Here is a 13718-nt window from a genome sequence, read left to right on the forward strand (position 1 = left end):
AAAACACACTTACACTTCCTCAGACCTGGTCTCAACCATCGGACTCCAGCAGGCTCCACCCTGAAAGGAGGAGGGGGGTCAGAGCAGCACAGTCAGCATGCACACATGGACATTACATGGCTCTCATACACACACTGTTACACACTGAGCTCAAAGCTCGGCTCCACTGTTTTATTCAAAGAAATCTACATTTATTTATCAGCACATTTAAAAACAGCTTGAGCCAAAGTGCTGCACAGAGTAGAGAGAAAATAGGAAACATACACAGTAATTACTATAAAGACTCGTCAGAACTGAAAGCTACAGAGTACAAATGTGTTTCCAACCGGGTTTTAAAAATGTCGAGTGTTGGTGACGACCTGATGTGAAGGGCGACTGTTCCAGAGTTTGGCTGCAGCGATCGATAAAGCTCACCTCTGTTTTTACGTCTAGTTCTGGTCAGAAGCTACTTATCTGCAGACCTGAGGGCTCGACTTGGATTATTTTGTTACAAAGAGATAAGATGGAGCCAATCACTCAGAGATTTAAAGACAAACAACCAGATCTGGAAGTGGATTCTACCACGTACTGGTAACCAGTGTAAAAAGCTGGAAAAAGTATGGAGGAAAAGCTCATCAGTGCCGTGGCTAATCACCCAGAGCTATATGATGCTAGCTACTACTTCTACCGAGACAGGAATAAAAAGGACCTAGCTTGGAGACACATAAGTGAGGAGATCGGGCAACCTGGTAAGTTCATTCCTCCTTCTTTTTAATTTTCAGACTGACCCGATGAACCCGCGCAAAAGCTAGCGAGCCCGCCTACTGTCCCGCTATTTTCCCACTGATGTACAAATACCTTTCCGCTAACAAGATAATGCGTTTATTATGAGGACATCTGCAGGAGAAAGTGGAAGAGCCTCAGGGACACTTATAATAAGGAGAAGAAGACAGAGAAGGAGAAGAGGAGTGGGTCTGCAGCAGGATCGGGGAGAAGATGGAAGTTCTTCACGGTCATGGGGTTTCTGGACCCCTTCCTCACCCCGCGGGAGACAAGAAGCAATATGGTGCTGACCGTGGAGAACTTCTCCCCCGAGGACCAGGGACAGCCCGGAGAGGCAGCAGGGGAGTGTCAGTCAGAAGGTATGTTTACAATGAATTAATGTAGGCAGTTAATTTATGCGTGTTGTCATACAGGAATATATTTTGTTTATTAATAAACAGTATACAGTAGTCCCGCTGTTCATCCGTCACTGCCTCGCCTTTTCACTGATTTTTTTTATTACACCGTACAGCTTTAAACGATGCGCATTGCATTCTGCAGCCCAAATGACAAATCTCCTCCGTGTCGTGTCTCCTGCGCTCGCCAAACTTATCATGTTTGGTTTTGATGACCATCACGTCCAATAGAAAAAAACAGCACAAAAACACTCATAACTATGACCCTCATTCGGAAATAGACACCTGCACGGGGAGCAAAAAAGGCGCACGAAAGTGGCGCCGCAGACGGAGAAAAAGCGCGGCATAATACTTTTACGTTTTAAAATCGACAAAGGTTTTCACTTTGAGAATCAACTTGTGAGAACTGTGACTACTGTTCATGTGCTGCAATAAATGAGAGACCACTGTATATAATAAGTATATAAGTATATAATAATATAATATTCTCTATGACTATTGTCTTCAACCTGTTAACATTTAATATTGTCTTGATAGAGTCAAGTAATCATGCAGCAGAGTCCACCCCTGTCTCTTCTCCTGGCTCCCCAGTCCCTGGTCCCTCAGCTCCTGCTGCTGCACCCACAGGTATGAACATCAAGCACTGACAGCTTTTTACTTGCTTGGATTCCTTGTGATCACCTTTACTAAATATCTACAACCAATCTGTTTATATCCTGTTTTTTTCAGTTTTGAAAATGAAAATCTAGTAGCAGCCTTCTCATTACTTTGTGTTGTTTTGTGCTGTGTTTTACAGGCCCACAGAGGAGGACAGCTCGAAGGCGGGCGAAGGACGGGTCCCAGGACGGTCCATCGGCGGTGGAGCTGGCCATCCTGGAGTCCCTAAAGAGGCCACGCCCGTCTCCAACAGAACATTTCCTCCTTGGCCTTGTTCCTGCTCTGGAGAGCATGCCGCCTCAGACACGAGAACTCGTGAAATTTCAAATTTATAAATTAGCTTTTGAAAACAGCACAGCTGTGTTAAATTTGGAAACATTGGACCCTAATGATCAGTCGTTTTCTGATGAGGCAGCAGCTCTCCAGGGCAGAAACAATGTTCTTATTTTTCTCCTCCTTCTCCCTGAGGCTCTTCCACTCCAAGCTGGGTCCTTTTTATTCCTGTCTCTCTGTAAATAGTTACATTTCATATATTTATGTTTAATGTTTTTGTTACTGAATTTATATATTTTTTTCAAATAAACATTGATAATGACAAATGTCTCTGTTCTACTACACAGCAAATATTGGCACCCGACTTGACACAAGTAGAATTTATTTCATATTATACTAATGACAAAACATACTAATACAGTGGGATGAAAAGTTTGGGCAACATTGTGAAAAGTAATTATTTTCCTGTACAAATCGTTGGTTGTCACAATAAAAATTGGCAACACAAAAAAAGAGAAATGAAATAAATATTTAGTGTATATCAATGTGTGTGTCTCCTATATGATATATGTAAGTGACATTTTTCATTGTAACAGCGATTCATTCAGGAAAATGATGGTGATGTTAGCTGCTCCTGTCTGCCTCTTTATCACACACAAAGACTGAAATGATTCACAGCCTTGTTTCATCCTTCTGTCAGTGTCACTGACTGTCACTGTGACTGTGGACATACAGCATGGGAAACATACACATGGCTGACACTTTATTAGGTACACAGTGACCACTATCTCAGGTAAACCGGTGACCTAATAAAGTGTATTTAAAGTTACAAAATGTTGTCTCTGTCCAAATATTTATGGACCTAACTGTAGGTCTACTTTTAATGAAACTCTCAACATGACTCATCAGTTATCATTAATGTTGCTGCAAACAGACTCCTTGGAGACCCCCTACGTACTATCCAGCTAGACTAGTGTGTCTGTCCCTGAAAATATTTCTGCATGTGTGATTGTTCATGTCTCATCTGCAGGAAACAAACAGGAAGTGAGTGAAGGACACAGGAAATGTTTCCAGCTCCTCCTCCTCTATCAGACATTCTCTCCATACCTGAGAGTGTCCAGTCTCCAGCCTGGATCCTTCAGTCCAGACGACAGGAGCTTAATTCCTGAAGGACCTGGATGATTGTAGCTCAGGTCCAGCTCTCTCAGATGGGAGGGGTTGGAGCTCAGAGCTGAGGACAGAGAAGTACAGCCTTCCTCTGTGATCAGACAGCCTGACAGACTGCAGAGACACAAAACAACAAACAATCTTTTAAAGATCATTTTCTGTTTGTCACAATAACATCTATCCATTTACATCCATTCAATGTAACTTTATTTAAAAGTGACAATTCCCAACAGACAACAACAGTCGTCTGAAGCTGTTTAACAGTGTAAGGTAACAGCCTCCAATATTAGAGAGAAAGCCCCAAAAACCAGACAATCCACTGTGAGCAGCACTTGGTGATGGTGGGAAGGAAGAACTCCCTTTGACACAAAGATCCTCCCAGTGAAAACAGGCTCCCGGAGGAGAATCTATCAATCATACAAAGATGTAGCACAAAGTGCTTTACAGCCTCCAGGCTGGGCACACAGCAGGAGGGAGGCAAAGAAGCCCCCCAGCCAGGTTGAGAAGACCCACAGAGACCCAGCAGCCACGGTCGATCACAACCCCGGTGCAGAGAGCCCCCTCCGAGAAAACACTGGAGAAATGACCTAATAAGAGTATATACAGAATAAAATAAATAAAATAAATAAGAATGGGATACAGTATAAATATAAATAGAGTAAGAAGATAGGTTTAGGTAAAACGTAAATTAATAATATAAATAGAATAACAGGATAGAATAAATAAGCATAAAATAAATAAACGTTAAGTAAAAGCTAAATTAAAAGGTGGTCTTGAGCCTGTTCTTAAAAACATGTACGTTCTCTGCGGCCCTGAGCTCCTCCGGCAGGCTGTTCCACAGACGAGGACCATACCACTGAAAAGCTGCCTCTCCATGAGTATGTGTCCTGACTTTAGTGACAATCAAAGGGCCAGTACAAGAGGACCTCAGGGTCCACGAGGGTTCATATGGTAAAAGCAGATCTGAGAGATAAGAAGGCCCAAGACCATTAAGACATTTAAAAACCAATAAAAGAACTTTAAACTCGATCCTGAAACACACGGGGAGCCAGTGCAGCGATTCTAAAACCGGTGTAATGTGGGCCCGCCCTCTGGTCTTCGTCAGCACACGAGCTGTAGAGTTTTGTAAAAGTTGTAAAGGTGAAATATTCTTTTTGGGGAGACCAGAGAGCAGGGCAGTAATCAATGCGACTGGTAATAAAAGCAGCATCTCCGTGTTGGCCCGAGAGAGAATAGGGCGGACTCTGGCTATATTCTTTAGATGATAAAATCCAATTTTGGTTACATGTTTAATATGTGGGATAAAACCAAGCTCAGAGTCAAAAACAACACCCAGGTTTTTCACTTGTAGTGAAGGACATAGTGAAAATGCCTGTAATTTAGACAAGAGTTTCTCTCTCTGAGCCTCAGGACCGACGATTAAAACTTCAGTTTTGTCCTGGTTAAGCTGTAAAACGTTTTCTGCCATCCAAGATCTTATATCTAAAATACAGTTAAAAAGGGCATCCATTGGTCTGGTGTCATCAGGAGACACGGAGATGTACAGCTGAGTGTCATCAGCGTAACTGTGGAAGTTCACTCCATGCCTCCTGATGACACCGCCGAGAGGGAGCATATACAAATTAAAAAGTACAGGGCCTAAAACCGACCCCTGAGGCACACCACATGTCATTCTATGGATCTTAGAGGAGCATGTATCCATACTCACCATAAAAGTTCTGTCTGAGAGACAGGAAGTGAACCAGTTGTGTACAGCACCAGAGAGGCCCACCATGTGTTTCAGTCTGTTTAAAAGAATAGCGTGGTCTACTGTATCAAAGGCTGCGCTTAGATCCAGCAGCACCAGGACTGAGAGCTTTTGGGAGTCCCAGTTACATCTAAGATCATTTAAAACCTTTAGGAGAGCAGTCTCTGTGCTGTGGTTCACCCTAAATCCAGACTGGAATATCTCCAGGATCTGTCTATCATTCAAAAATCATTAATCTGAGTAAAAACAAGTTTTTCTAAAATTTTACTTAAAAATGGTGAGTTGGATACAGGTCTGTAGTTATTAAAATCATTACAATCCAAATTGCTCTTCTTCAGAAGGGGCCTCACCACCGCCGTTTTAAAGGCAGCAGGGAAGACACCCAACTGAAGAGAGCAATTCATCATGTATGAAAGCTCAGCTTCAAAAAAATCTACCATGACTGGTTGCAGGGTGAGGGGAAAGAGAAGAGATGAGCTCAGAGAGACACAAAAGTTAAGGACAGTCGTGACATATAAAAGCATCAGGAGTGAAAAGAGGGGAGAAGAAAGCAGAGCATCATCAACAGCCTGAGCCTATAGCAGCATCACTAAGGGATGGTTCAGGGTCACCTGATCCAGCTCGAACTATAAGCTTTATCAAAAAGGAAAGTTTGAAGCTGATCTTCAAAGTAGAGAGTGTGTGTCTCCTGAACTCAAACTGGGAGCTGCTTCCACACCAAGTCCAACATAGCCAGGCTGAGTCGTTAGATTAGTCCAAAGTAAAGTCAGAAAGTCATTATTTGTGTCACAATTTAGTGGAAATGTACAACAACTGTCCAAAAGTTATTTCTAAATCTGATATTAAACAGTTTAAATGGTGAAAAACAAAACAGAGTCAATAAAAGCCTCTTTAGAGGGTCACCAGTTTAAAACTCAGACATTTAAACTGGTGATTCTCCTTCTCTGCTCCATTTCCTCTCGAGACTTCCTGTTCCTAGGAGGGATTTGATTGGCTGAACGTCCTTTTAGCCTTTCTTTAGTTCTTTGGGTGCTAATCAAAGAGGTAAACACACGAGTCATGTGACGTGACATAAGTAGCGCTCTGATTGGTTGGGATTGACAAACTATGGTGCTGTTTGCAAGCTTAGCTTTGCAGAGGCAAGAAAATCTCTTAGATAGGGATGAGACGCTCCACAGTGACGTTTCCACACTTTGGAGCTTCTGAAGTGCAGATGTTTGGAAATGCTGCTTCAACACGTGGTTCAAACACTCAGATCACGTGACCTCAGCTGCCACAGGTGGCATACCTGCGGCTTCCATGTTAGCATGTTAGCTTCAACAGGTGGTCAGTGTGAGAGCAGAAGATGATATCAGTGACATCCAAACAAGGAAGGAAGAGACTGTTGAAGGCAGCGAGCTGTGACTGCTGTGAACAGTGTTCTCACACTATTTTCTCCCTGTGTCAACATACATGAGGCTGTTTCAGCTGCAACACACCACAAACACCTTTATACAACTAAATATACTGAGCGCACACTGCTGTGGTTGCTGTGGAAACCATCCATATATCCAGCTGTTTGGGGCCGAGTCTGCTTCCTCATCCTTGGGAAAAACCCTCAAAGTTTGATGCGTTTTTGACTTGAAGCTTTTTGTGATTTGGTTTTATTTGTTGTTCTACACACTGTGAAACAAAGCTAGAAGCCCCTGTGGTGCAGTGGGGGACTCAAACCCAGGACCCAACCTGCTCCAACAACAGTCAGAAGGATTTTATTAAGTCTCATTTTCTGTTCATTAGGAAAACATCACTAATGAAGAGCACATGTTTATAGAGGCACATTCAGACCAATGACAACAGTCCATTCACACTGACCTCCACCTTTTTAAATGTGAGTAAACACATCATGGTTCTGGTGCTGATGTGATATCTGGGACAGGTGATGATTTTGAACTCAGTCTGAGGTTTGATTACATTGAACCTGCACTGCTTTCTCCTGTTTATGACACATTTATACCCAAAGTCTCAGCTGGATAACAAAGAACGAGGAAAAACACATTTGTTGAGAGAATTGTTAACAAATGTGGTGAGAGTGTTGTAATAGTTACAGACAGAACTATGATTTATTTATTTAAATGCATTCCAGGACGTTTTTTACTCACGTTATGTCACTTCCACGATGTTATTTTTCTCTCCTACAATGTACGTTACAATTACATTAGCATGACCATTTATCCAAATTAGGCGATGACGTCATTTCACAACTTCCAGCAACTTTTAGGACAGCCAATAGCAATTTTCCTTACTGAGGAGTTGGCAACACTGCTAGGAGCAGTGGGTGGATGGCAGCATCATCATGAAGGATCAGTGTGAGAATAAATCATCATCCACAAAGAAAACCAGTCTGAGTGTCTGACGCTCTTGTTAGAAAGACGCAGTCGCAGCTTGTGGGTGCAGTTAGCTGGTTTGCTAGTTAGCTGGTTTGCTAGGTAGCTGCTCTGCTAGTTAGCTGGGAGCTAACTCACGCGAACATTTGATGCTAAACTGTCTAAACTGTGTGAGCAGCATTCATTGCTGCTCTGTGTTACTCTCCAGCCTCTCTTTAACTTAGTCCTCTCAGTTTTTTTCCTCCTTACAAACTAGAAAACCTTCTTTTTCAGCTTCTCCTCCACACCCGAGCTGTGGCTAAGGTGCTACCAGCACGCAGGCTCGGTGTGTCCAAATTTATGGTCTGCATCCTCCTGAGGACACATTTGTAGACCGATAACGTCACAGCGATGCACCAAAGGACAAATGCGTCCTCCTTTTCCCCGAATTTGAAGGATGGGTCGGGTGTGTCCTTCATGGACCACCATATCCCAGGATTCATATTGCGGCCCAGCCAAACTCCAGTTTCTGGTAATGGCGGCCGCTACTAAGATTTAAAATTACTCTTATTAATCTTCCTGGGTCACAAAACTTTTAACATATTTCCAGGCGAGAATGTGAGTGTGTAAACTTCAAATATCTGCTCGGTTTATCATGATATTGCATATTTGCAAAAGTGCTTCGACGTTTTCGGAGACGTCTGTTACCCACCAGCTCGATAGCTAGCCGAGAGCTCCAGGGTTACTGGAGCCGCCGAGAACGGCACAACTCCCTGCACGTTATTTTCAGATCACCGTGGAGTTTCGCTAATCAGGTTAAAAGTAATATATAAGTCACTTAGACAACCTAAAAATGCTATTGTTTGGCTTTTTCAGTGTTTTATTTGTTCGCGAGTAAATCGGTTTGGCTGAGATTAAAGTTATTAGATTAGATAAGATAAAATAAAACTTTATGAATCCCCCGGGTGGGTTCCTCCTTGGTTTTTACACAACTGAATAAACGTCAAACAAAAAACTGATTAAACAGAAGTGTGAGATGGTCAACAATTTACGCCAGAGTCCTGTTATATTTTAGATAGCAAGGAGCAGACAGCAGAGTTTATTAAACTCCACCGAGACAGCGGTGACACCAATCAGAAGGCTAGACCGTCCAATTCCATGGCCGTTTACTTCCGGCCTACCTGACCTTCTGAGGACCCGGCCCACGTAGATCGCGAAGGCCGGGTCCTCAGGAGGATGCAGCCCATGAATTTGGACACGACCACAGTCTTTCTCACTCAACAGTTTCACTCGTCACCCAGACTAACAACACTCCACATGTTCACAACTAGGAGGTGCTAAAAGACCACATACAGTGAGATTATCAGTAAATGTCTGCTGTGTCTGACAGTGACTTGAGTTTTTACTAACTGGCTACATGAGCAGGATTAGCTGCAGTTCCATCTTTGTAAAAGAGACTCAGCATTAGAACCAAACAGAAACATTTCTACTTTTTCTGCAGCACCAGCTGAATGCATGGAGCCTAAACTCCAGTGACAATGAGACACATACAGTGTGACTGCTGTGACTTTACAGCTGGGCCTCATTCACTGACATTAGTCAGATATGACTGAATCTATATCACACTTAAAGCTTTCTGTAAATGAAAGAATCAGTGAAAACGAGGCACTTTAGTTGATTTTAAACAAAAACTCTGAACATAACCTGATCCAGACCAGGTTATTGGTTCAGCATCAGTAACCATGGTGATGTAGCCAGGTAAACACAGAGTTAACCTTGCATGCATGTTCTTGGACTGTGGGAGGAAGAGTACCTGAAGACAACCCACATAGACCACACTATCACCCCTATTTACAGAATTATAATCTAATTAGATGATAAAGTAATAAATTATTTGGTATTTTAATGAAAATACATTTTAGCAATGGTTTATAAGTCAACAATTATAGTTTAAAACAAAGTGACAAATCAAACAGTCAATAAAATCTTCTACAGCTGAAACTAATGTAGACAATGTCGGGGGAGGAAGTAAAAGTAAAAACCAGAGACGATAACTACCAAAATAAAACAGGAAGTGAATAACATTCAAGCTCACTTTAAGCTCAACAGTCAAATTCTGTTTTGTATTAATCTATTGTTTTGAATTTTTATTTACATTTTATGTTTAAGTGAGGCAATGAGTCATATCACTATGACCAAATATATATTTCATCTTTTCATTCAGAAAAAATCAATTGATCATATTTTTATTACTAAATTTTTCTGAAAATCAAATTCTGATATCTGAACAAACAGCTCTGTAAAAACCTTCAGAATACAGGAATCGAACGAAGGTTTGGTGGATGAAGCACTGCTAAAATAAAGAATTTGGAGTCAGAGGAGCAGATGGGACATTTCATTGCAAATGAAAGACAGAAAGTGAACAAATATCACTAAAAACCCCAGACGCTAATTTCTACATTCAGACTTTTTTAAAATCAATTTCCTGTATCTGCAATAATAGAAATAAGGTTTAACATGATCATCAGTGGAACATTTTAAATCCTGACCTGAGAGTTTCCATTTTACAGCGTGGACTCTTCACTCCAGCAGACAGAAGCTTCAGTCCTGAATCCTGCAGGTCAGAGTTACTCAGGTCCAGCTGTCTCAGACTAGAGGACTGGGAGCTGAGAGCTGAGGACAGCGCTTCAAAGCCTCTCTCTGAGAGCTTACAGTGACTCAGTCTGAAAAATGACAGATAAATATTAAATAAACACTGTTATTAAATTGCAATGAGGGTGCACAAAAGAGTTTTTAGATTTTGCAATAAATCCTGTTTTTTTACTAAGAGTCAACACTAAGAGATGACACTAACATAAAACTATTACAGAAGTTTAAATGACTTTTTTCCCATTTAGTGGCTTCTTATTGGTTAATTCTGTCAACTGATGAAAAGCACAACATAACTTGATCTCACCTCAGAGTATTCAGTTTACAGTGTGGACTTCTCAGTCCTGCAGAAAGAAACTCCAATGCTGGATCTTGCATGTTGTTGTTAGTTAAGTCCAGCTCTCTCAGTGTAGAAGACTGGGAGCTGAGAACTGAGGACAGAGCTTCATACCCTCTTTCAGAGAGATCAGGGACACTCAGCCTAAAAAACAAAAACAAAATAAAAACATAATCTGAAAAATTGTCATTTGATAACAAACTGTTTGTGATTAATTTAAATCACTTCTTGTGTTGAACCTTTGAAAGAAAGACAAATGCCAGTGTGCATTACTATTTATGGCTAAAAAACGTTTTAGTTTAAAAATGTTCCCTGTGTAAATATAAAGACCTGGAACTTGCTCATTAAATGCTAAACAAAAACAAGTGATGACTCATTCTGTGAACAGGTGATAGGCAAGACTGTAAGCATGTAGCAATGAGAGGGAAGGCTGGCTCATATCCTGGTGAGTGAGGGTTAGTTACTCTAGGAAAAGGTCAAGATATGATTGAGAGATTCTGGGAGACTGAACCAGTGAAATTTTCATGGAAATTATTTCAATTAAAGCAGATATAGTGATTAGTCCTTCCATCAGTCGTCCACAAAGCAGTGAGATAAAGTCTCAAGTCTCATTCTGCACAGTGTAAATGTCAGTGTCCTCCGGGTCCTCACTGATCATTGCATTCTGTCACAAATTGTCATGGTTCACAGACTGTGTACAGTCGGAAATCAAAGTGCACGACATAGGAGAGATTGAAAAACAATCAAGCATGCAGATCTAACAACAGGAAACCAGAAGAAACACGAGGAATATAATTGATTCAGCAGCTGCAGATCCTTGGAACTGTACTGGTGAGGCAGATTGTAACATATAGAAGTGAACTCATCTTCAGCTGAGCAGTGCACTGATGCAGAGCAATAAGACCAGAGGAGGAATGAGGGAGTTGATCAGCTATGGGTCCATCACAGTCTTTGAACGTCTTCAGTCAGTACAGAATCATGCTGCGAGGCTTTTAACCAGCACATGAAATAGACTGGACATTACTCCAGTTTAATCTCTCACACTGGTAACCAGTTCATTTTAGGCTTTATTTAAAGATTTAGTCCTTACTTTTAGTCCCAGTCTATATTTCTGACTTTCTACAATCCTACAGCTCTTCTCACATCTGAGATCTTCCAGTCAAAGGCTTTTACTGGTCCCACTAACTCATTTATTCAGACTCTAGTATTCAGAGTGGCCTTTAACTGGTTTAGGCTGTATGATGTTCAGTGTTTGCTGTTTAATGTTTTTATCTTCTGTGTTTTTTATTGCCTGTTTCTACTGTAAAGCACTTTGTGGTTTTTGACCTGTGAAAGCTGCTGTATAAATAAATTTTACTTACAGGATGATTCTGGACATGACTTTGATAAAAGCTGACACCCAGATATGTTTAAGACACTCTGACATTTACTGCTGCTATCAAACATTAACTATAATATACTGTATTTAGTGCTGATGATCATGTAAAAAATATGTTTAAGTTTTTAAGGGTCCATCACACATTACACTGTTTATGTTATAAATAAAAGCCTGATCACATGTTTACTCACAGAGCTTTGTTGGAGGCTTTGACCACTGGCAGCAGCCTCAGAAGAGCCTCCTCTGAAGCAGAGTATTTCTGCAGGTCAAACACATCCAGATCTTTTTCTGATGACAGTAAGATGAAGACCAGAGCTGACCACTGAGCAGGAGACAGTTCAGTGTAGGAGAGACGTCCTGATCTCAGGGACTGTTGGATCTGCTCCACTAGAGAACGATCATTCAGTTCATTCAGACAGTGGAACAGATTGATGCTTTTCTCTGCAGACAGATTGTCACTGAGCTTCTCCTTGATGTACTGAACTGTTTCCTGATTGGTCTGTGAGCTACTTCCTGTCTGTGTCAGCAGACCTCGTAGGAGAGTCTGATTGGTCTGCAGTGAAAGACCCAGGAGGAAGCGGAGGAACAAGTCCAGGTGTCCATTTGGACTCTGTAAGGCCTTGATCACAGCAGTCTGGTAGAAGTGTTTCTCTGCAGATTCTCTTGTTTCAGACTTCTTGGAGGTTGTTTGTCGTTCTTCCAGCAGATTGAGTCCAGAGTTGATGAAGGTCAGATGGACATGAAGAGCAGCCAGAAACTCCTGAACACTCAGATGGATGAAGCAGAACACCTTGTCCTGGTACAGTCCTCTCTCCTCTTTAAAGATCTGTGTGAACACTCCTGAGTACACTGAGGCTGCTCTGATATCGATGCCACACTCTGTCAGGTCTGATTCATAGAAGATCAGGTTTCCTTTCTGCAGCTGATCAAAAGCCAGTTTTCCCAGAGACTTAATCATGTTCCTGCTCTCTGGACTCCAGTGTGGATCTGTCTCAGCTCCTCCATCATACTTGACCTTCTTCACTTTGGCCTGAACCACCAGGAAGTGGATGTACATCTCAGTCAGGGTCTTGGGCAGCTGTCCTCCCTCTCTGGTTTCCAGCACATCCTCCAGAACTGTAGCAGTGATCCAGCAGAAGACTGGGATGTGGCACATGATGTGGAGGCTTCGTGATGTCTTGATGTGGGAGATGATCCTGCTGGCCTGCTTCTCATCTCTGAATCTCTTCCTGAAGTACTCCTCCTTCTGTGGGTCAGTGAACCCTCTGACCTCTGTCACCATGCCAACACAGTCAGGAGGGATCTGATTGGCTGCTGCAGGTCGTGTGGTTATCCAGAGGCGAGCAGAGGGAAGCAGTTTCCCCCTGATGAGGTTTATCAGCAGCACATCCACTGAGGTGGACTTTCTAGGGTCAGTTAGGATTGTAGTTTTGTGGAAGTCCAGAGGAAGTCGACACTCATCCAGACCATCAAAGATGAACACAACCTGGAAGTCTTCAAAGCTGCAGATTCCTGCTTCTTTGGTTTCAGTAAAGAAGTGATGAACAAGTCCCACCAAGCTGAACTTTTCCTCTTTCAGCACATTCAGCTCTCTGAAAGTGAATGGAAACATGAACTGGATGTCCTGGTTGGCTTTGTCTTCAGCCCAGTCCAGGGTGTATTTCTGTGTTAAGACTGTTTTCCCAATGCCAGCCACTCCCTTTGTCAGCACTGTTCTGATTGGTTCATCTCTTCCAGGTGGGAGTTTAAAGAGGTCTTCTTGTCTGATTGTTGTTTCTGGTCTGTCTGGTTTCCTGGATGCTGTTTCAATCTGTCTGACCTCATGTTCATCATTGACCTCTGCAGTCCCTCCCTCTGTGATGTAGAGCTCTGTGTAGATCTGATTCAGAAGGGTTGGGTTTCCTGCTTTAGCGATGCCCTCAAACACACACTGGAACTTCTTCTTCAGAGCAGATTTAAGGTTACGATGACAAACTGCAGCTTGAACTTCTGAATAATAATAATAAAAATA

General features: G+C 42.1%; 1 protein-coding gene across 10 annotated transcripts in view; it reads right to left on the reverse strand.

Annotated features, from left to right (window-relative positions):
* LOC146498534 (protein NLRC3-like) overlaps nt 1–13718 on the reverse strand; it is a 64951-nt gene that overhangs the window by 8532 nt on the left and 42701 nt on the right. For 6 of the 10 annotated variants that reach the window (XM_085139949.1, XM_085139947.1, XM_085139944.1 and 3 more), the window contains 5 exons: nt 11899–13696; nt 10300–10473; nt 9893–10066; nt 3195–3368; nt 14–60 (listed from right to left, as the gene is read on the reverse strand). In XM_085139949.1, the coding sequence (XP_084996075.1) occupies nt 14–60; nt 3195–3368; nt 9893–10066; nt 10300–10473; nt 11899–13696 (2367 nt within the window). Of the gene's footprint in view, nt 1–13; nt 61–2111; nt 2324–3194; nt 3369–9892; nt 10067–10299; nt 10474–11898; nt 13697–13718 lie in introns of those variants that run through there. The other 4 variants (XM_085139953.1, XM_085139954.1, XM_085139952.1 and 1 more) reach the window with 3 other exon arrangements.

The sequence above is a fragment of the Neolamprologus multifasciatus genome, chromosome 18 (genome assembly GCF_963576455.1).
Source record: "Neolamprologus multifasciatus chromosome 18, fNeoMul1.2, whole genome shotgun sequence".
Taxonomy (NCBI): domain Eukaryota; kingdom Metazoa; phylum Chordata; class Actinopteri; order Cichliformes; family Cichlidae; genus Neolamprologus; species Neolamprologus multifasciatus.